Source organism: Rhododendron vialii, chromosome 2a, assembly GCF_030253575.1.
Source record: "Rhododendron vialii isolate Sample 1 chromosome 2a, ASM3025357v1".
Taxonomy (NCBI): domain Eukaryota; kingdom Viridiplantae; phylum Streptophyta; class Magnoliopsida; order Ericales; family Ericaceae; genus Rhododendron; species Rhododendron vialii.
The window spans coordinates 10,272,493-10,293,356 of record NC_080558.1 but is presented as its reverse complement, the minus strand read 5'-3'; the positions used below and the strand labels follow the sequence as shown (position 1 = coordinate 10,293,356).

The window sequence follows — 20,864 nt, the reverse complement described above, 5'->3', positions numbered from 1 at the left end:
TCAGCCAGTCAGGATATTCGATTAGTGGAGGCGCAAATTGGATCATGTGCAAGTTGTTTTTCCTATTTGCTTATCAGAAGAAATAATTGAATTATGATTTTAACTATAAGATAGATGAACACTGATAAACGTACAACTTGCTATAAAATGGGTCCCAACGACTTATTGTAATTCAAAAAACGACACATCTGAAGTGCTATAGACTCTCAAAAAGAATAGAGGTTTCTATTCTTTTGAAGCTAGTAGGTTGGAACTACTGAGCTTAATTCGTCACGGTTGGCTGACCGTTGCCGAAGTCGTTGAGATGGCTGACCATTGCTGAACTTTCTTCGCTGGAGTTGCCGGAGCTTTGCGTTTGGTCGCAGAGAAAATGGTTATCTTTCTTCGTCGTGCGCCTCTTCTTGTTGCGCTATGCACTCTATTGGAAGCCAATAGATACTCTAAGAAACAGCAAAAAAAAAAACGCTCCAAATGTGTTCGACAAAATGTCTTTTCACATGTTGAATTAAATGGCTTTGGAGGAGACATTTGTAGGAAACTTCTTATTTTCTGCTTTCAGTTGTTCACATTTTCCTGCCAAGCACTACTCATTTTTAACGGGGTTTTATTTCTGGTTGGTGTTTTCCTGACAAGGATGACTCTAGAAATCTTAAAGCTTGAAACTCTCTTGCACAGGAATAGCCAAAGTATATACCACTTATTGCTGACAGGACATATAGTACTTATTTTTCGATTAGCTTTGTACGACATTGCTTATTCTACGAAAAGATGGAGAGAAAGGTAGAACATCAGACAAAATCTTAAAACTTTTGTTGAGGGGATCTGGGCTTGTTTGGAGAAAGGTAGATCATCGGACAAAAATCTTAAAACTTTTGTTGAGGAAATCTGGGCTAGTTTTATAGAATAAGCAATGTTGTACAAAGCTCATCGAAAAAACATTGTTTATTCAACCAAAGTAGCCCGGATCTCCTCAACAAAAGTTTTAAGATTTTTGTCCGATGATCCACCTTTCTCTCCAGCTTTCCTTCCCAAATCCTTCCACTTTTTAGCATTGCTTCTCATTTCGTTTCCTCCCATCACCACTTCTATGCACTTCTTAATCTCACCACTGTCGACAATTCCTTCCCCATTTATCCTCACTCTTATCCCGGTCTTCCAAACATCCTCAATAAGTTTTCCGTTCGTCACTTGGTCTAACGATTTTGGAAAAGCCACCACTGGAACTCCGGAAACCAAGCTCTCCAAAGAAGAATTCCACCCGCAATGAGACATGAAACACCCAACCGACGGGTGTGACAAAACCTCTACTTGAGAACACCACGGCACTATCATTCCTTGTTTTTCCAATTGCTCTTTACAACTTAGCTTCTCTTCTTCCGATGCTCTTACCACCCATAAAAACGGCCTTCCACATTCAAGCAACCCGTGTGCAATCTCCTCCAGTTGTTCCTTCGCTACAGCAGAAATGCTTCCAAACGCTATGTAAATTACAGATTCGCTGCAGTTTGTATTCAGCCATTCGATATAGGCTTTTGAATATTGAAATAGATCTCCCCTGACAGAAGTATCTGACGGATCCTTTCCATCCAAGAAAGCCGACGGGATCAATGGCCCAACAGCAACCAAGTTTAGCTTCTCGACTGCTCTCAGGGCCCCAGACTCCAAAGCATCAAAGGTGTTCACAAGTACTTTGGGGTTCGTTTCTCCATCAAGTATACCTACGTGCTCTTCCAGTAATGGAAGAGCCCACCAATCGAAAGCGCTTGAATCAACTAGAATAGGGGGAAGGTCGTTGCCACTGAGCAACGGCAGTCCCGGTAATTCAACTGCCGATGTGGGGTTACTGTTACTGTTCCGAATGGCATCGCGATAACCATTAAAGTAATAGTAGTATATACCCAGGATGGTGGCTGGCTGAATCCAAAGGAAAGTGGATGACACGTGAAGGGCGCGCGCAACTCGGCCTGCCCAAGGGAGAAATGAGGTGTAGACCACATGAACAAAAGGCCGGCCTTGTTCGGCCTCTGATTTGATGAGTTCCGCTACGGCTTTCGACCCACTATTCTGTACCTCAATCCCCGCGGGATCCCGTAGTTTCGACCCATCATCGTAGCCGTCGGAGAACCCGGAAAAGGTTAAGCCTTGTGGAGTAGCGGAGGCAGATTTGGTTATGCGATTAAGTGCGGAAAAGGCGGTTACGAATGTGACGTTGACGCCCATCTTGACAAGGCGCTTGGCGAATTGGAGGCTGGGATTGATCTGGCCTTGGATCGGAAACGTTACCAGCAGGAGTCGAACACAGTCGTCCATTTCTTTTTTCTTTTCTGGGTACTGGAGTTTGGGGATTCAGTACTAGTGTGCAATGCTGGGACTTATAATGCACATGTAAAGTATAAGGCCAGGGGATATGACGTTTGTGGTGACGAATTGGGGATTAGTACTGTTTTTAATCACTCTGAAGGGTGTTCAGGATATGGACAAGTTTATGGAAGATATGGTTAATGAGTTTGAGTGTTGAAGAGCAGCTCACAAAAACAAAAGCTAGTTTGAGTGCTGAAGTGCACATGAAAAAAACAATGTTTGAGTGTTGAAGAGGCTTTGCAGGCTGTTGGATCGATGTTCAATGGCCCCTTGTTAATGAAAATTTAGGAAAATACATCAAGTACTTTCATTTATACGATTAAGCTAATTTTTTAAGATAGTTAAAAAAAATTATTTTGCCATTTGCTGAAGCTCTCGAATCATTTGTATGAGATCTGAAAGTGAATTGGGGACTAGTGTTTTCAATCACTCTGGAGGGTTCCAGTGTTGAAGTGCAGCTTAAAAAGACGAGTTTGAGTGCTGAAGTGCAGATAAAAAAAAAAAAACAAAGTTTGAGTGTTGAAGTTTGTCGGTTGCATAACATGGAACCACATATGACATAACCGAAAACCACACGAGGCATAACGGAGACACCATAAGGGTAGACACCATAATCGAAACCACAAAAGGCATAACTAAAAACCACAAAAAGCATAACGGAGACATCGTAAAGGTAAACACCATAGACGAAACCACAATAGGCATAACCGAAAATAACAAGAGGCATGTTTACGAAGATTTTAGAAAATTGGATCTAGTACTTTCATTTATCTGATTGAGTTGACTTGATAAAATAATTTGAAAAATCATTTTGACATTAATGAACTGCTCGGATTGTGTGCGACCCATATTGGGCTTCACGTACCCATTCAGTACATATAGTCGGGTCACTCAGGTGTGCGACCCATATTGGGCCCCTCATACCCATTCAATTCAATTTTTTTCGCATTTGTTAGTTTTATACCTCACTTTTTTGGTTTTTCAATTTGTTTCGTCAAGACGAATCGAAAAAGAAAAAAATTATGACATTTATCCAAATATTTTTAGAATATCCAAGATACCCAAAAAGTCAGCTTTATCTTGGATATTTTAGAAAATATTTAGATAAAAGTAATAATTTTTTACTTTTCCGATTCGTCTTGATGCGACGAATCAAAAAATTCAAAAAATAATTAAGGTGCAAAACTAACAAACGAAAAAAAAAAAATGATAAAACAGAAAAAGCCCAAGAAGCTTAATGGAACTCAACCTCATATTCGCATTGGTTGCTAGCGCAAGGAAAAATGCATACGTATTTTAAGAAGTTTTAATGTACCAAAACTTTAATGGTAGCCATTGAAATTAGGTAAAGAGTTATTACTTGATGATGTGTTTCATGAGCTGTATTTATTGTCGTGATGCATATTATGAGCCATCGCTAAAATTAATGAGAAATGCTAGATGCAAAAAAAATGGGCAAACAAAATATCTTTAAAATGTACATGAACAGCTCAGATGTACTGCACTCCTCAAAATTAATTTACTACTTGTTTTGTACAAAGGTCATGATGACGTCCCTTTCATGGATTGAGAAACATCAATATAAGTAAATGTACACCAAACAAATAAAGAAAGGGAAAAACAATAAACAAACAAATAATGGCTTTGTTTGGTTGACAGTTTAGTTTTGGTAGTGAGTGGAGAGAGAAATAGAGTAATTATTGAATAGAGGAGTAATGATTGGAAAGAGATAGAGAGAGATGAGAAAGTAATAATTGAAAAAATAGAGTAATTATTTAATAGAGAAATAAGGTAATAATTAGAAAACAAAACAAAAATGGGAAACGAACACAGACTCGTAACTCTTCCATTACACATACATAAATCTATAGATTCTATATTATTACTTCTTTTAAACGTAAGAAGGTATTTTCTCGTTTTTGCTTTCCCCAAATGGTCCAAGCACTTGCAAATAATACAAGTCTTGTCCTACATCTCTTCCCACACAAATACAACGGCTCCAACCAAAATGATACAACTTGAACGACGCACCATTTTCCTGACAACGGTAACAAGCGACTAACAGCTCCCTATAAGCACCCCTTCAATCCTTCTTTGCAATGTTTCGCCTCTATAAATGGGAAAATAAAATTCCCCTTCACGTTTATCTTCAGATTCCTCACTACCAACATTACATCCCAAAGCTGATCAAAAAAAAAACAAAAAACATTGCATTCCAAAAAAAAATGGCAGATTAACAATAGGAGGAAGCATTTGAAGTGTTGGGGTTGCCAGTTCGTCGTAAAGGCAAGACAACCACAAGAAGTAGAAGATGAATTTGATTGGGAGAAACTAATTCTTTGCAATCCAAAGCAAGGAACACGAAGGGAAGTGGTGGTTCTTGGCATTCCAACTACATCTCTAGTATACTTAAAATCTCATATGAGACTTGAATTAGAAAGTTTAAAATGTCTACATCCCGTTCTATAATTTAGTCCAATACAAAAAGTAAATGAATTAGTATTTTTAGTGACGCAGCCATGATTTGAATTTATTCAAATTGTACGTAAGAAAACATTATAATTTTCTTGGGAAGGGCTCAGGAGCCCGCAGACCCATTAACATATATACCTCTGCCCATGAGCACTTTCGTGTGTAAGCTTTTTAATTTTTTCAAACTAACTAATCCTTTAAGTCGATGCAAAAATGTTTGAAAAATTATGCACAGATATACTCTCTGTTTTTTTTTTCTAATCCATACAAGCTCACGATGGTTCGCAATGAACTAAAATTCAGGACGGAGGGAGTAAGAAGTATGCGTAGTTGTAACCAACATTGATACTTCATACCAATGGTAGGTGAAAAAGTTAGACAAGAAGGTCACCTTAACATATTCAAAGGTATACAAGTTTGCAGAAGTATCTTCCATGGAGTTTCGCACTTCAAATAGAGGGCATGCATGACTCGCTGCTGTTGGGAAAAACGTCGGCAATCACGTAATATTCCAGAGAATAATTTCATTAACATTGATAATGTAATAGTTACATAATCGAAACAAAATACAATTACAAAACAGATTGAAACAGTCGAGATACAAATTGAATTTTCAGAATATCAAACCGAGTTCTGTGTGATACTACAGTCTCCTTAAGAAAGATTCGCCGCTTACCGTGGGTGTTGTAGGATCTTGTTCGGTGTCTTCCTCCCAGGGTTGGCTCGGCTAAACCACAAGCCGTCAGAACACCACCGGGAGATGAATGTTGCTATCAATTGCTGATATGAATTCAGCTAATGAATTCTGTCAATTGAAAGTGGAAGGTTACAAGATTGAATACTTCATTATGGTGAGGGGTTACGGGAGTTACGAAATTCCACACATCAATACGTCTATTGATTGTGGTGCATCTAGATACAACAAACCCGGTACATGCTTGGTTGCCTCGAGAGACCCTCCGATAGCCCTAATTTCATTCATCTAAAATTCCGTAAAATTTCCAACAGCTAATGCCAACTCCTAGGTTTGTTTTGTCGATCAGAACTCCTAGGTTCGTCTCTGATTAAACGTCTCCTTGTGGTTTTCTCACATACTCACACGGGTACATATCGTGTTAGTTCTATACGTGGGAAAGTATGTATCTTCAAAAATAATTTTACACAAGGCATTTCGAATGATAAGAGTAGTTATCATGATTTTTGAAACTCAGAAGCGGTAATTCTTTTTTTTTTTTCTCAGAAAAGGGAATTTATTAAAGTTGTACTCCGAGCTATATTTTAAAATAGTGTTCCAAGCATTGTTGAATTGCAAAATCATTTGTTGCCCCATCACCATTTTGTATTGAAGATCTCTTGAAGGATTATGTAATTCAGATCTCAATGGAAGTACGACAGATCCAACGGTCTGATGTGCAAAGTCAAAAATTGTCAAACAGCTAGAGTAGCATCTCCAAAACAGGGTACTCTGTATCAAATCAAAAAACAACTTTACCACCAAAATTAAATCGATATCGATAAATGTCTGGCTATGATGGCTAGGTTTTAATCAACCACGATGAAACTTATAAAGACAATTTGAAATGAGACCATGACTGTTGAGAATAGCTTAATTGGTAAAGATAAAATTCTAAAACACAGAGATTTGAATCGCTCTCCTATGATCTTTTCCCCATATATAACTGGTCTGGTTCGAGGTTAGTCATCACTTGCGCTTCAACCTAGGTTTGGAGATGGTTTCTTACAACTCAAAATACCTAATTCGTAGGGAAAATCTTTTCTAAAAATATTACACTAATTAACCGGCCAATTGCCTTGCAAAATAGTACAGATCTTAGATATTCTTTAGGGTTCCAACCTAAAACCAATTTGCTATGACTAAGACGAGCGAGGTGGGATAAAACCAAGCGAATTTGGCTCAATGCAAGCACCAAAAATGCAGTTGTGTTTGGTCCATTGTTTTATGTGTTTGATTACCATGACCAGAATATGCGCACACGGACGTCATGGGCCATTGTCCCTTGTTGGTGGGAATTATACATGATCAGCAACATTGCTCAATAATTATACTATTTGCAGATAAAAGAACAACAACAAAGGTTAAAATTGAGAAAATGGAAAGAGAGAAACAATTTACAGTACACCTTATTGTTTAAGAGATAAGGCTCGGTTTGATTTGGTTATTGTTTAAGAGATAAACTAAATCACGGCGGAGGTTCTTTACAGCAGCAACAAATCATTTTCCATTGTTTATTTTAGACCAGTTCCATAGAACATTGTTCACTTCACCAAACTAGCCCTAACCTCCTCAACAAAAATTCTAAGATCTTGTCGGATGATCCACCTTCCTTTCCAGCTTTCCTTCCCAGATCCTTCCACTTTTTAGCATTGCTTCTCATTTCCTCTCCTCTCATCACCAATTCTATGCACCCTTTAATCTCACCACTCTCCACAATCCCATCCCCATTTGTTTTCACTCTTTTCCCTGTCTTCCAAACATCCTCAATAAGTTTTCCGTTTGTCACTTGGTCGGCCCATTGTGGAAAAGCCACCATTGGAACCCCAGAAATTAAGCTCTCGAACGATGAATTCCACCCGCAGTGAGTCACGAAACACCCAACCGACGGGTGTGACAACACTTTCACTTGAGAGCACCACGGCACTACCATCCCTTGTTGATTCAGTTTCTCTTTGCGACTCAACTTCCCGTCTTCCGTTGCTCTAACCACCCACAAGAAAGGTCTTCCGCAGCCAGCAGCCCGTGCTCAATCTCCTCCATTTGTTGCCTCGTTATAGAAGCGTAGCTTCCAAATGCTACGTAAATAACAGATTCACTAGGCTTTGAATTCAACCATACCATATAGTCTTCTGAATGTTGAAAGAGATCTCCTCCGGAAGAAGTGTCAGACGGATCCTCTCCATCTAAGAAAGCCGACGGGATTAACGGCCCAATAGCGACAAAGTTTAGCCTCTCGATCGATCTTAGAGCTCCAGACTCCAAAGCATCAAAGGAGTTTATGAGCACTTTGGGATTTGTTTCGGTATCAAGTACGTCAAAATGCGTGTTAATTAGTGGAAGAGCGAAATTAGAAGTGCTCGAAGCAAGCAAAAAGAAGGAAGGTCGCTGTGTGTGAGCATCAGTAGTCCCGGTAATTCGAAAGACCACGAGGGATCGTTCGCGTTTTTCCCAATGGACTCTCCATAACCATTGAAGGGGCTTAGCTAGGCTAATTTACAAGCTGTGAAAAAAGGTGGTTATGATTGTTGAAGTGGTTATACTGCTTAGTTGGGTCGATTCTTGCCTAATGATATCCCCAGTTAGATAGGAAAAGTATTAGTGCAGCTGAGAAATGTTACGGACACAAGTCTGAAGAATACATATTCTAATACGGATGTGTTTGGAACTAGTTGATGTATATGGACCCCACAAATTAATGCATATGAGATCTATGATGAAGTCGGCCAAACCTATAGACACACAATGCGCGAAGAAGAATGAAGAAAAGTAACAAAGAAGGATAGACACAAAGATAAGTACGTGGTTTTCCCAAATGTCTAGTCGAGTACATTAACGGCTCATGCCTGTTTTCACCATGTATGGAAACAAGAGAGCATAGATTGCATCGGCTACTGTGTATAGCTAACCTAGGGTTTAAATCACCAATATTGACATAATCCTGTCTCAATTTCAATGGCGCTTCCCAAAATAGTCAGTGATGCAAACCCCAATTATGTGAATCAAAGCTCAAAAACCCAACCTACACATCAAACGATTCCAAACACAACTTAGTCCGAACATCTATGCCCCAATCGGTTTCCAATACATATTATGAACTGTCGCTATAGCTATACAAATGATTTGATACTTGTACCATATAATATTTGGGAAAGGTATACCCAATTGCAACACAGAAACAGGTATCTTTGATTTGATTAAGCTAGATAGCTGACGCCTGATTTGATTTATATGCACATGTGATAGGATAGGGGCAAGGACCATGACGTTAGTTGTGACGAATTCGGGATTATTTATCATTTCAAATTTGAAGGGTTTAGGCTAATCTACAAGTTCTGAAAAAAGAAAAAAAATAAAAAGTGGTGGTGATTGTGTGGTTAGGAAAAATATTAGTGCATACAAGTAGTGCTACAGATATCGATGTGCGAGTATATATCCTAATATAGATGTGTTCGGAGTGGTCGAATGTGTATGGACCTTGCATATACATGTGAGACCTATGTTGAGAAAACGGCCAAACCAACACAAAAAGATTTTTGCGTGGTTTTGCAAATGTCTAATTGAGTACATCCATATATAGCTTATATCAATTTTCACCATGCAATCGAATTAACACTACAAGAAAAATTGCATTGGGTGACGAATAAAAATCGTCGCAAATTGTATGTTTTTCGTCACAAATAATATAGGTGACGAAAAAAAATTTGTCGACTAAAGGTTGTCGAGGATTCCTACCTGGTGACGAAATCTATTTTTCGTCACCTATAGTGCTTTTTGGTGACGAAAAATTTCGTCACGGAAAAATGACTTGGTGACGAAATTTTCTTTGTCACCTATTGTGCTTTTTTGATGACAAAAAATTTCGTCACAAATTATTCCCTTTGGCTCGTCAAAGGTGACCCATCGGTGATGAAATTTTTCGTCGCGAAAGACATTCTTATATGTGAAAAAAATCTCACTTTCTTGCTCCTGCGGGGTTTCGAACCCGAGTCTCCTAAGTTTTGCACGCAAGCTTTAACGAACTACACCACACAAACTTTTCAACATATGTTTGAAATATCTAATATATAACACATACATTGAACATTAAAATATATTTTGAACGGCATTTTGAACTATTAAACATTAAAATTAGCAATTTTAATAAACATGAAAGTCGTAGCTCTTTATGTTATTGTTCAAACCCAATTTAAATTATCTTAATCGGAGTTCTGAGCAAAAAGTTATGCCCGAAATATATTTGGTGACAAAGCATAATTCATAAATTTCGTCACCAAAGGATAAATTTTTCGTCACTGAAAACGTAAAAAGAAGACGAAAATATTTTTCGTCGCCAAATTGGTTCATTTGGCAACAAAATATTTTTTCCGTCACCGAATAGTTATCTTTGGCGATAAAAAATAATTCCGTCTCCTTTTTTACTCTTTTGGCGACGAAATAAAATTTTCGTCGCCAAATAGGAGCCTTTGGTGACAAAAATATCTTTTTCGTCGCTAAATAGTTATAATTGGTGACAAAATAATTTCATCAAGTAAGTTATCAAAATAGTGACGAATTTATTTTTTTGTTGCCAAGTATACTCATTTAGCCACGAAATTAAATTTTGTCGCCACTTTTTCGTCACTAAACATACTTTTTCTTGTAGTGTAAGAGCGTACAAGTTATATGGACTGCGGATCAAAATAAAAAAGTTAAATGGACTGCTAGGTACGACAAGTATTTAAAAACCTATGGGTATAGCAAGTTACATCGACAGCTGGGGCACTGTCCAAAATGTTTAGCGAAGCGCAATCTATACCAAATTAAGCTTCACGAACCCAACAACCTGCACATCAGATCTATGATTCCAAACACATATGTCGAACATCTATTTCCCAATTGTTTTTCAAAACACATTACGAACCGTCACCATAGCTATATCATTTAGTGTATTAGATACTTGACCATAAAATAGATGAGAAAGCTAATACTTTGTCACAACTTTTGCCCAAAGAGTTATATTTCGAAATTTTAATTTAAAGCCTATACTGATTGTTTATTCCTTCATAATAGCCAGTAAGGTGATTTGAATTCCTACACATAATATATCGAACGAATTGTACCGTCCATTTGTTAGAGTCCCAGTTAAAGACAGAGAGTAAACCATTTCACTTGTCTTGACAAAGTAAGAAGAACAGAACAATGACGTCCCCAATCCAATGAAGTAATAGAGTAAACCATTTCACACTATTACCTTCTTCTTCCTCTCTTTTTTTTCATTTTTCATTTTCGCATAATTTATGTGGCCACAATGATTTTGGGTTTTGAAGATACCACTTTACTATTGGCAGTGGTAACAAAAGACAATCAATTATTCATAACAGATCGGAACAGTTAACGATTGTACATGTAGATGCATTTAAGTGCAGTGAAGTTGTGGTTCATTGATTCCTAAGTTGATGCCTTTATTGATGGGCTGGATTGAGGTTCAAATAGTCTAAAACAAGCTCTAACGAGCTCTAATCTCATCAACAAAAGTCTTGAGATTCTTGTCCGACGATCCACCTTCCATGGTTGCTTCTCTTGCTAAATTCTTCCACTTCTTAGCATTGTTTCTCATTTCCTCCCCTCTGCCCCCACCTCCCATCACCATTTCAATGCACCTCTTAACCTCACCACCATCAACAATTCCTTCTCCATTTTTCGTCAATCGAACCCCCGTCTTCCAAACATCTTCAATAAGCTTGGCATTTGTTGCTTGGTCTGTCCATTGTGGAAAAGCAACAACCGGAACCCCAGAAACTAAGCTTTCCAACGAAGAATTCCACCCGCAATGACTCACAAAACAACCCACGGATGAGTGTGACAAAACCTCCACTTGAGAACACCACGGGACTATCATCCCTTGTCGCTCCAAGTCTTCTTTGTAATTCATCTTATCTTCTTCTTTTTCACCTTTTTCCTTTCCTCTCATCACCCACAAAAACGGCCTTCCGCAATCAAGTAGGCCACGTGCGACCTTCTCTGTTTGTTGCTTTGGTAAAGCAGAGTAGCTTCCAAATGCCACGTAAATAACAGATTCTCTTCACTTCGAATCCAACCACTCGATATAGTCGTTTGATTTTTGAAGAAGGTCTCCTCCAAAGGAATTGTCAGATGGATCCTTCCCGTCCAAGAAAGCTGACGGAATTAGTGGTCCAATAGCAACAAAATTTAACTTCTTAATAGCCTGTAGAGCCTCCATTTCCAATGCTTCAAAAGAGTTTACGAGTATTTTCGGATTTGTTTCTTCATCTAGAGTGTCTATATGCTCTTTAAACAAAGGCAGCGCAAATTTATACGCATTTGGAGCTAGTAGAAAAGAGGGAAGATCACGGCCAGTGAGCCGGGGCAATCCCGGTAATTCAATTGACCATGAAGGGTCAGAGATTTTGCTCTCATTGAGTACATCTCCATAACCATAGAAGGAATAGTAGTAAATATCCAAGATAGTGGCTGGTTGAATCCAAAGGAAAGTGGACGGCACGTGAAGGTCACGCGTGGCCTGGCTTACCCAAGGGAGAAGGGTGGTGTAGACCACATGCCCAAAGGGCTTTCCTTTGTCAGCACTAGAAGTGATGGCTGTTGCCACTGCCTCCGAACCGCATCTCCTTAGGTCAGCCATATAGACTTCAAAATCCATGCCGGCTGTGAATCCGTCGTTGTGGCCATTGGAGAAGCCGAGAAAGGTCACTCCTCGTAGCACGGCGGCGGCACTTTTCGTTATGCGGTTGACGGCGGAAAAGGCCGTTAAAAAAGTGACGTGGACGCCCATTTTCACGAGGCGCTTGGCGAATTGGAGTGAGGGGTTGATGTGCCCTTGAGCAGGAAAGGTTACGAGGAGGATTTGGACACAGTCATCCATAATTTTGTTGTCAACGGAACAAATAATAGAGAGTGGAAGTTCTTATTTTGGGTTTTTTTCCTCTTGTTCTTGGGTGGATTTGGGGTATACTCAAAGAAAAATAAAGTGTTTTTCCAGAGGTTTACAAGCACATGGTATATGGATATATGGGGAGCTCTGACTAGGACATTTGTGGTGGAAAGTTTCATTGGACAGTACGTTCAGCCATTCCCATCCTTACTTTTCAGTCAAAATATTTGGCTCGGCCTTCTATTACTAGCTCATCAAACGTTGCTTACGTGATATGGATTCTTGGTTTTTTTTTGTTTTTGGTTCGTCTGTCAATGTTGTTCTTGTAGCTAACGCACACCTCGATTATTTTTCTCCTCGATTTGGTCAAAAGTGGGCGATGCACGTCGGGGCTAACGAATTCACAAGAGATTTCTCTCGAGATGCTTGGACTTACAGCTGATTCCCGTTGCCACTGAGTTCCCCTGGATTAATTGGGAATGGAATCTAAGCCAAATTTCGATAGTGTGTTGACATTACAGCTGACTCCCGTGAAGATTTTCATCTGTGGTTGCTATAGTGCATTCTTATGCAGTGTATGTGTAGGGCGGCACACAACCGTCGATCTCATCAATTAACGGTCCAGATTAAAAACAATCTACTATCAGTAATAGTTTAAATACACATCGCAATTGTTGATTGATAAGATCGACGATCTGTGTGTCACACAACACGCTGTAGTGCACCAACTGCATTATTGCATTTCCCAATCCTGGCTGCCAAGCTCTCGCGTGGATGGGAGCATACATGCAGGTTAATAATAGAGTTAGGTAGGTGCAGAAGTATGCATAATTGTCGACGCACGAAGGACATCAAAAGCATCTAGTCTATCACGTGTAAAAATTGGATGTCGATCAATATAGCTTCTTTTTTTTCGACGGTCATGATGCGGGGTCCCAAAGCGTAAGTCTCTCCTATCTTTTTAGAGATTATATTCAATGTCATGAGCCATTTTCTTGTACATCTCGGTGTGATGTCCATATAGTTAGTCGTGGATCTCACATCAATAAGTGGTGGTGAAGGAACATGGGGCACCACGTGGGTTGGCCAGGGGCATTTAATAATTTTTCATTATCAGTTAGCCCTCTGCTAAACTCAAAAGGACAAGTACATCTTCATGTGGATTTTCTTTTGGAGATCTAGGGCATACAGAACAATTTAAAGACGAAGGGAAACTATTGTTTTAATGACAATACACCAAATCAGTGAAAAAATGGTTTCGGAGAATGCCAAACCCAAAGATAACTTAAAACTAAAGTGATCTTTGATGTACATAAACCACACATGATCTGGGGGTTCTTCCTAGTAAATATATAGAGAGAGAAAGTCCAATGAAGCTCTGCACCCATGAGAGATTGAGGTGTTCTCTGTTTTGCCATGTTTTGGAGAAATCTCGAGGAGGGAGTATTACGCTACTGTATATATTCGCGCCTCTGTGTGTGTTTGTTTGGGAAAAAACAGAATCAAATGATTCAAATCCTTTTGTATGAGGGAGTGATGTAGTAGAATTTTTTGTACCAAGTGATCCGAGATTTTGAATAAGATGAGCATGACTCATTTTTTGTTCTTTCGGTGAATCTGCTGGATCGGATTTTTCGGAGATTTTTCGGATTCCGGGCGGATCGGATCGGAGGCAGACTTACCTCCGAATACGAATCCGATCTCCGATTTTAAAAATAAATAAATATGAATCCGTCCCGATATCCGAAAAATCTAATCCATTCTGGACAGATAACGGATCGGATACGGACGGGCGACCGAGATGGCCATCCCTAGACCTAACACTCCGACAGAGGAAGGTTTTATTGATGATGAAGTTTCCAGTCCTTTTTGTAGCTACCGCCATCAATGGGGGCAGAATAGGGAGGTTGTGACTCACACCCGCAACTCACGTTACTGGAAGAGCAGTATGAAGATTGACTTGCTTGAATTTAAGGGAGATATGATGCCGAAGGAGTTTCTGGACCGGAAGAATACCATCAACAAAATCCTGGATTTCAAAGAGGTCTCTACATAGGAGGGTCCCTCTTGTGGCTACTAGCTAGATTTAGAGGGAGGGCTTCTGCTTGGTGGCAACAACTTAAACAGACTCATGTTGATTATAAGAAAAGGAAAAGATCCGTTCATGGAAAAACTAAAGAAACATTTGCGTTCTTTCGCCGCGTAATTATTCTTTGATCGTGAATCCGAAGAAACTAGGAATATAAGCAGTCCCATAGCTGTGAGTTGAACTTTAAACTCTTTCCCTCTATAGAGATTCTTGTGTGTGTCAACCAATTTTTCGCACAAAATATTTCAAAACATCAAGCTCCAAAAGTGGTGCAACGCAGCTCTTTTTACAAAACTATATATAACGAGAAAAAAGAACAATATTTAAGCCTGAGATACTCCCTCTTTTTGAACAAACAAATTTGAGAATTAATCTCATTTTTTCATTATTCAGCAACAATTCTTTTGCCCTAATTAAGGCTTATAACAATTGTTTATAATTGTAGCAACCCTAGAATTAAAAAGGAAACAAAATACTCCGTACTAGGAAGTAACCAAAATTCTTGTAGAATAAGAAAACATAAAATAGGAACAGACTCAACCTAAATTAGAAAATTCAATAACTCCATATTAGTAATCCCAATTTTAAAAATCCTAACAAAATACTAAAAAATATATAAAATACTAATAAACTTCTAATTTTTTCTGAAATTTTATCTGCATCATCCTAACCTGCTTGTAGAAACTCGTCCTCGAGTTTATATAGTTAACCGTAATTTATCGACATCAAGCTCGTACTTCAAATTTAGTTTTTCTAACCCGAAATGTAAACAAAACACTAGAAGAAAAATTGCAAGGTGACGAATGAAAATCGTCACAAATAATATAGGTGATGAAAAAAAATTTGTCGACTAAAGGTTATCGAGAATTCCTATCTGGTGATAAAAAAAATCCCACTTTCTTGCTTCTGCTAGGTTTTGAACCTGAGTCTCCTAGTTTTGCGCGTAAGCTTTTAACCAATTGCAACACACACACACGTTTCAGCATATTTTTGAAATATCTAATATATAATACATACATTTAACATTAAAATATATTTTGAACAGCATTTTGAACCATTAAACATTAAAATTAGCAATTTTGATAATTTTGATAAATATGAAAGTCGTAGCGCTTTATGTTATTGTTCTGAACCCAATTTAAATTATCTCAATTAGAGTTCTGAGTAAAGAGTTATGCCTAAAATATATTTGTTGACAAAGTATAATTCATAAATTTCGTCACCAAAGGTATCCATTAGGTGACAAAATAAATTTTCGTTGTTGAAAACATAAAAAAAAAAAAGAAAACGAAAATATTTTTCATCACCAAATCGGTCCATTTGGCGACAAAATATTTTTTTCGTCACCGAATAGTTATCTTTGGCAACAAAAAATATTTTCGTTTCCTTTTTTACTGTTTTGGCGACGCAAATCTTATTTCGTCGCCAAATAGATACCTTTGGTGACGAACTAATTTCGTCGCGAAAGTTGTCAAAACAGTGACGAATTTATTTTTTGGTCGCCAAATATACTCATTTAATGACGAAATTAAATTTTGTCGCTACTTTTTTGTCACTAAACATACTTTTTCTTGTAGTGAAAGTCTAAAAAGTGTGAAGAAATAATTTCTTTCAAAACAAATCTACCTTCCTCCTGAATCCAAATACAAGGACTCTTGCTTATAGTATTTTTAATAAACTCCCAAAACGGATTAACAAATTTATTACGTACTCTGGTCAACTTCACCATCTTCAAGCTTTAATTGTAACTTCTTCTGTTTGTAATAACTTTTGACAAAATTTCAAAATAGCACCTGACCTTTCACGCAAATTATGCATAGGCACTTGATCTTTTAATATTATCAAAAAAATACCTGACCTTTTTAAAAATTCATCAATTTTCCACTCGCCGTTAACTTTCCATCCAAAATCAAACGGAAATGCTGAAATGGCCTACACCTGGCCATTTGGAGGAAAACCAATATGCATTTTGGGGAAAAAATACATTACTCTACTGATTTCTCCCGCCAAAACCCACATGTGGGGCCATGGAGTTCCAATAACAACCATTTTTACTTTTTCTATAACTTTTAGTTTTGTTTTGTTTTTCTTTTTTTTTTCTTTTTTTCGCATTTGTTAGTTTTGCGCCAACCTTTTGTGAATTATTGATTTGTCTCGACAAGACGAATCGGAAAAGTATATATTTTTTTGGGCAACTTTTCGTAGTTGTCCCTCTAGTTTTATGGTTGTCTCAATTTCGTCCATTTAGTTTCAATTGTCTCAATTTCATCCCTGTAGTTTGTTTTACATTTCAAATTGGTAAAATCGTTAACACCGTTAATGAAACTAACAGAAAATATGATTAAAAAATTAAGTGCTCCAATTTCAATCCGGTGGAACCAGTACAAAGATCTTTTTTTTGATCATTTTATCCTAGATGGTCGTAATAAATTTTTGGCTCTAAGACCTTTCAACGAGCACCCGAAAACTTCTTATTTAGTTTCAGGGCTCTCTTAGGGTGCTCATTGAAATGCATTAGAGTCAAAAATCCATTATGATCATTTAAGATAAAATGATCAGAAAAATAAGATCCTCGCACCAGTTCAAACAGATTAAAAATTGGAACACTTAATTTTTTAACTATATTTTTTAATATATAAACGATTTAAAAAATTAAGTGTTCTAATTTTCAATCCATCTGAACCAGTGCGAAGATCTTATTTTTCTGATTATTTTATCTTAAATGGTCATAATGGATTTTTGGCTCTAAAGCCTTTCAATGAGCACCCTAAGAGAGCCCTGAAACTAAATAAGGTGTTTTCGGGTGCTTGTTGAAAGGCCTTAGCCAAAAATTCATTACGACCATCTAGGTTTAAATGATAAAAAATATAAGATCTTCGCACCGGTTCAACCGGATTGAAAATTGGAGCACTTAATTTTTTAATCATATTTTTTTGTTAGTTTCATTAACGGTGTTAACGATTTTACCAATTTGGAACGTAAAACAAACTATGGGGACGAAATTAAGACAATTGAAACTAGAGGGACGAAATTGAGACAACTGTAAAACTAGAGAAACGACTACGAAAATTTACCCTATTTTTTTTTTTACTTTTACCCAAAATATTTTAGGAAATAACCGCTATTTTTTTTTAATTTTTTGATTCGTCTGGTCAAAACGAATTAGAAAACAAAAAAAAAAGTGAGGCGCAAAACTAAGAAACGTGAAAAAAATTTAAATAAGAACAAAACCAAAAAAAAGTTAAGTGGAATGGGAATGGGAATGTCCCAAAATCCCCAAACATCTCCTTCTTCTTCTTCATTTGCCTCACACCATCTCAAGCTCTGCCGAAAAAAATGGCACATAAATTTAATCTCCAAAATGTTCAATAACCAGTTCAACAAAAATAAACAGTTACAATAACCGAGATGAAGTCGTATAAGCATTACTCCCTTAACAAGCCATTGGAACTCCATGGCCCCTCAGGTTGGTTTTATCTTCATCTTTTATAATTTTCTCCACCGATTTTTCGTCAAAAACTGGTGCTTACTCTAATCCACTATTGTATATGGAACAATATTTGAAGTAAAAGGCCACTGAATTGTAGCCTCATCCACCGCATCAACCTTTGGGATTTTTCTCAAAGTCGCGGATCACATTTAGGAATCTTGACCGCGCATGTCCTCTCCATCGACTTATGGTTACAGGCTAGCCAAATGTTAATTTGGTGATAGAAATTTCATCTGATAGCTCTTCCTCCTTCGGACACTGAGTTTTAACCGAACGATGGCGAGGGGATTGAGTTTGCAACTTCTAAAGTCTCCATGCGTTGGACAAGACCTCCAAGCATTGCTTTGATGTTGGCAAACCCTTCTTCCATTCGAGCATATCTTGCGCAACGTCATCTCGCTCATAGACTTTAGAAACATAAACATAAGCCTTAAGACCTCCTCATCCCTCTCGACCTCCAGCATGTATGTCCTCTGGCCATAGTCAGGATTGGACCTTGGGTTCTAATGCCAACTGATGCAAGGAAGAATATTGAAAAAGAAGAACGCAAAACAAGAATAATCACAAACAATTATGAATTAGAAGTACTCCTTCTATGAACACACAATAATGAGAGAACTCTCAATTTTCATTAATAAAAAGCATAAACAACCAACGTGCCATAAGGCTTACATCCTTATTTCTAATAGTACGAAACCTGAAACAAAAGAATCTAGGAAAGTAGCTAGATACAACATTTTGACGGAATTAAAACATTACAAATAAAAAAAAAGAGCTTAAATTAATTAAAATAAAATACGACTTTTTCGAACTCACCCTGCATCACCTTATTGATGGGATGGATTGCATCACCTTATTGATGGGCGCGATTGAGGTTCGAATAGTCTAAAACAAGCTCTAACGAGCTCTAATCTCATCAACAAAAGCCTTGAGATTCTTGTCCGACGATCCACCTTCCATGGTTGCTTCTCTTGCTAAATCCTTCCACTTCTTAGCATTGTTTCTCATTTCCTCCCCTCTGCCCCCACCTCCCATCACCATTTCAATGCACATCTTAACCTCACCACCATCAACAATTCCTTCTCCATTTTTGGTCAGTCGAACCCCCGTCTTCCAGACATCTTCAATAAGCTTGGCATTTGTCGCTTGGTCTGCCCATTGTGGAAAAGCCACCACCGGAACCCCAAAAACTAAGCTCTCCATCGAAGAATTCCACCCGCAATGACTCACAAAACAACCCACGGATGAGTGTGACAAAACATCCACTTGGGAACACCACGACACTATCATCCCTTGTCGCTCCAATTCCTCTTTGTAACTCGCCTTATCATCTTCTTCTTTTTCACCATTTCCCTTTTCTCTCATCACCCACAAAAATGGCCTTCCGCAATCAAGAAGACCACGTGCGACCTCCTCTGATTGTTTCTTCGCTAAAACAGAGGTGCTTCCAAATGCCACGTATATAACAGATCCTCTTGGCTTCGAATCCAACCAATCGATATAGTCCTTTGATTTTTCAAGGAGGTCTCCTCCAAAAGAAATGTCAGATGGATCCTTTCCGTCCAAGAAAGCTGACGGAATTAGTGGTCCAATAGCAACAAAATTTAACTTCTTAATAGCCTGTAGAGCCTTCGATTCCAATGCATCGAAAGAGTTTACAAGTATTTTCGGATTTTTTTCTTCATCTAAAGCATCTATATGCTCTTTATACAAAGGCAGCGGACTTTTATACGCATTTGCAGCACTTAGAAAAGAAGGAAGATCACGGTCAGTGAGTCGTGGCAATCCCGGTAATTCAATTGACCATGAAGGGTCAGATATTTTGTTCTCACTGAGTACATCTCCATAACCATAGAAGGAATAGTAGTAAATATCCAAGATGGTGGCTGGTTGAATCCAAAGGAGAGTGGATGGCACGTGAAGGTCACGCGCTGCATGGCTTACCCAAGGGAGAAGGGTGGTGTAGACCACATGCACAATGGGTTTTCCATTGCCACCACTAGCAGTGATGGCTGTTGCCACTGCCTCCGAACCACGTCTCCTCAGGTCAGTCATGTAGGCTTCGAAATCCATGCCGGCTGTGAAGCCGTCGTCAAAGCCATCGGAGAAGCCGAGAAAGGTTATGCCTTGTGGCGCAGTGGCGCTTTTGGTTATGCGTTTGACGGCGGAAATGGCCATTAAGAGAGTGACGTGGACGCCCATTTCCACAAGGCGCTTGGCGAATTGGAGCGAGGGGTTGATGTGCCCTTGAGCTGGAAAGGTTACCAGGAGGATTTGAGCACTCACGTCCATAATTTTACTGACCAAGAACAAATAGAGAGTGGAAGTTCTTATTTTGTGTGTTTTTTTTCCTCCGACTCAGTTCTTATTTTGGGCTTTTTCCCTCTTGTTCTTGGGTGGATTTGGGGTATGCTCAAATAAAAATTTGAACTTAGCGTTGGCTTTTCCAGAGGTTTACAAGCACATGGTAGGGGAGCTCTGACTAGGACATTTGTTGTGGAAAGTTTCAGTCAATTATTTGGCTCGGCTTTCTATTACTAGCTCATCAAATGTTACTCACGTGACATGGATTCTTGGTTTTTTTGTTTTTGTTCGTCTGTCAATGTTGTCCTGATAGCTAACACGCACCTCAACTATTTTTCTTCCCAGTCTGATTAAAGACGCTCCATACACGTCTGGGCTAACAAATTCATAGGAGATTTCTTTTTTACCGCCTGATTATCTGATTCCAATCAATCTCGAGATGCTTGGACTTACAGCTGATTCCCGTTCCCACTTATTTCCCTGCATTGGGAATGGAATCTAAGCCAATTAATTCAGTGGACAC

At 38.4% G+C, this 20,864-nt stretch overlaps 2 protein-coding genes and 2 pseudogenes across 3 annotated transcripts; all 4 read right to left on the bottom strand.

The window, feature by feature from the left end:
• Positions 1 to 56: 56 nt before the first annotated feature.
• LOC131315758 (crocetin glucosyltransferase, chloroplastic-like) lies at positions 57 to 2,616 on the bottom strand. Its single transcript, XM_058344953.1, has one exon. The coding sequence runs from the start codon at positions 2,308 to 2,310 to the stop codon at positions 943 to 945; it is 1,368 nt and encodes a 455-aa protein (XP_058200936.1). The 5' UTR covers positions 2,311 to 2,616; the 3' UTR covers positions 57 to 942.
• Positions 2,617 to 7,112: 4,496 nt separating this feature from the next.
• LOC131317112 (crocetin glucosyltransferase, chloroplastic-like) lies at positions 7,113 to 8,830 on the bottom strand (annotated as a pseudogene).
• A 1,908-nt stretch (positions 8,831 to 10,738) lies between these two features.
• Positions 10,739 to 20,529, bottom strand: LOC131315756 (phloretin 4'-O-glucosyltransferase-like). 2 transcript variants are annotated; one of them, XR_009196883.1, is made up of 3 exons: positions 18,910 to 20,529; positions 10,883 to 10,949; positions 10,739 to 10,813 (listed from the first exon to the last, which is right to left on the bottom strand). XR_009196883.1 is itself a non-coding variant. In XM_058344952.1 (2 exons), exon 1 carries the CDS (start codon positions 20,327 to 20,329, stop codon positions 18,935 to 18,937), a length of 1,395 nt encoding a protein of 464 aa, XP_058200935.1. In that variant the 5' UTR covers positions 20,330 to 20,529; the 3' UTR covers positions 10,739 to 10,949; positions 18,910 to 18,934. The 2 variants fall into 2 exon arrangements, 1 of the variants encoding a protein (XP_058200935.1); XM_058344952.1 differs by having other exon boundaries at positions 10,739 to 10,949.
• LOC131315757 (crocetin glucosyltransferase, chloroplastic-like) lies at positions 10,969 to 12,568 on the bottom strand (annotated as a pseudogene).
• Positions 20,530 to 20,864: the final 335 nt, after the last annotated feature.

Bases quoted from the DNA above. Each gene is read 5' to 3' on its own strand.
- LOC131315758 (XM_058344953.1), bottom strand. From the start codon at position 2,310: ATGGACGACTGTGTTCGACTCCTGCTGGTAACGTTTCCGATCCAAGGC.
- LOC131315756 (XM_058344952.1), bottom strand. From the start codon at position 20,329: ATGGACGTGAGTGCTCAAATCCTCCTGGTAACCTTTCCAGCTCAAGGG.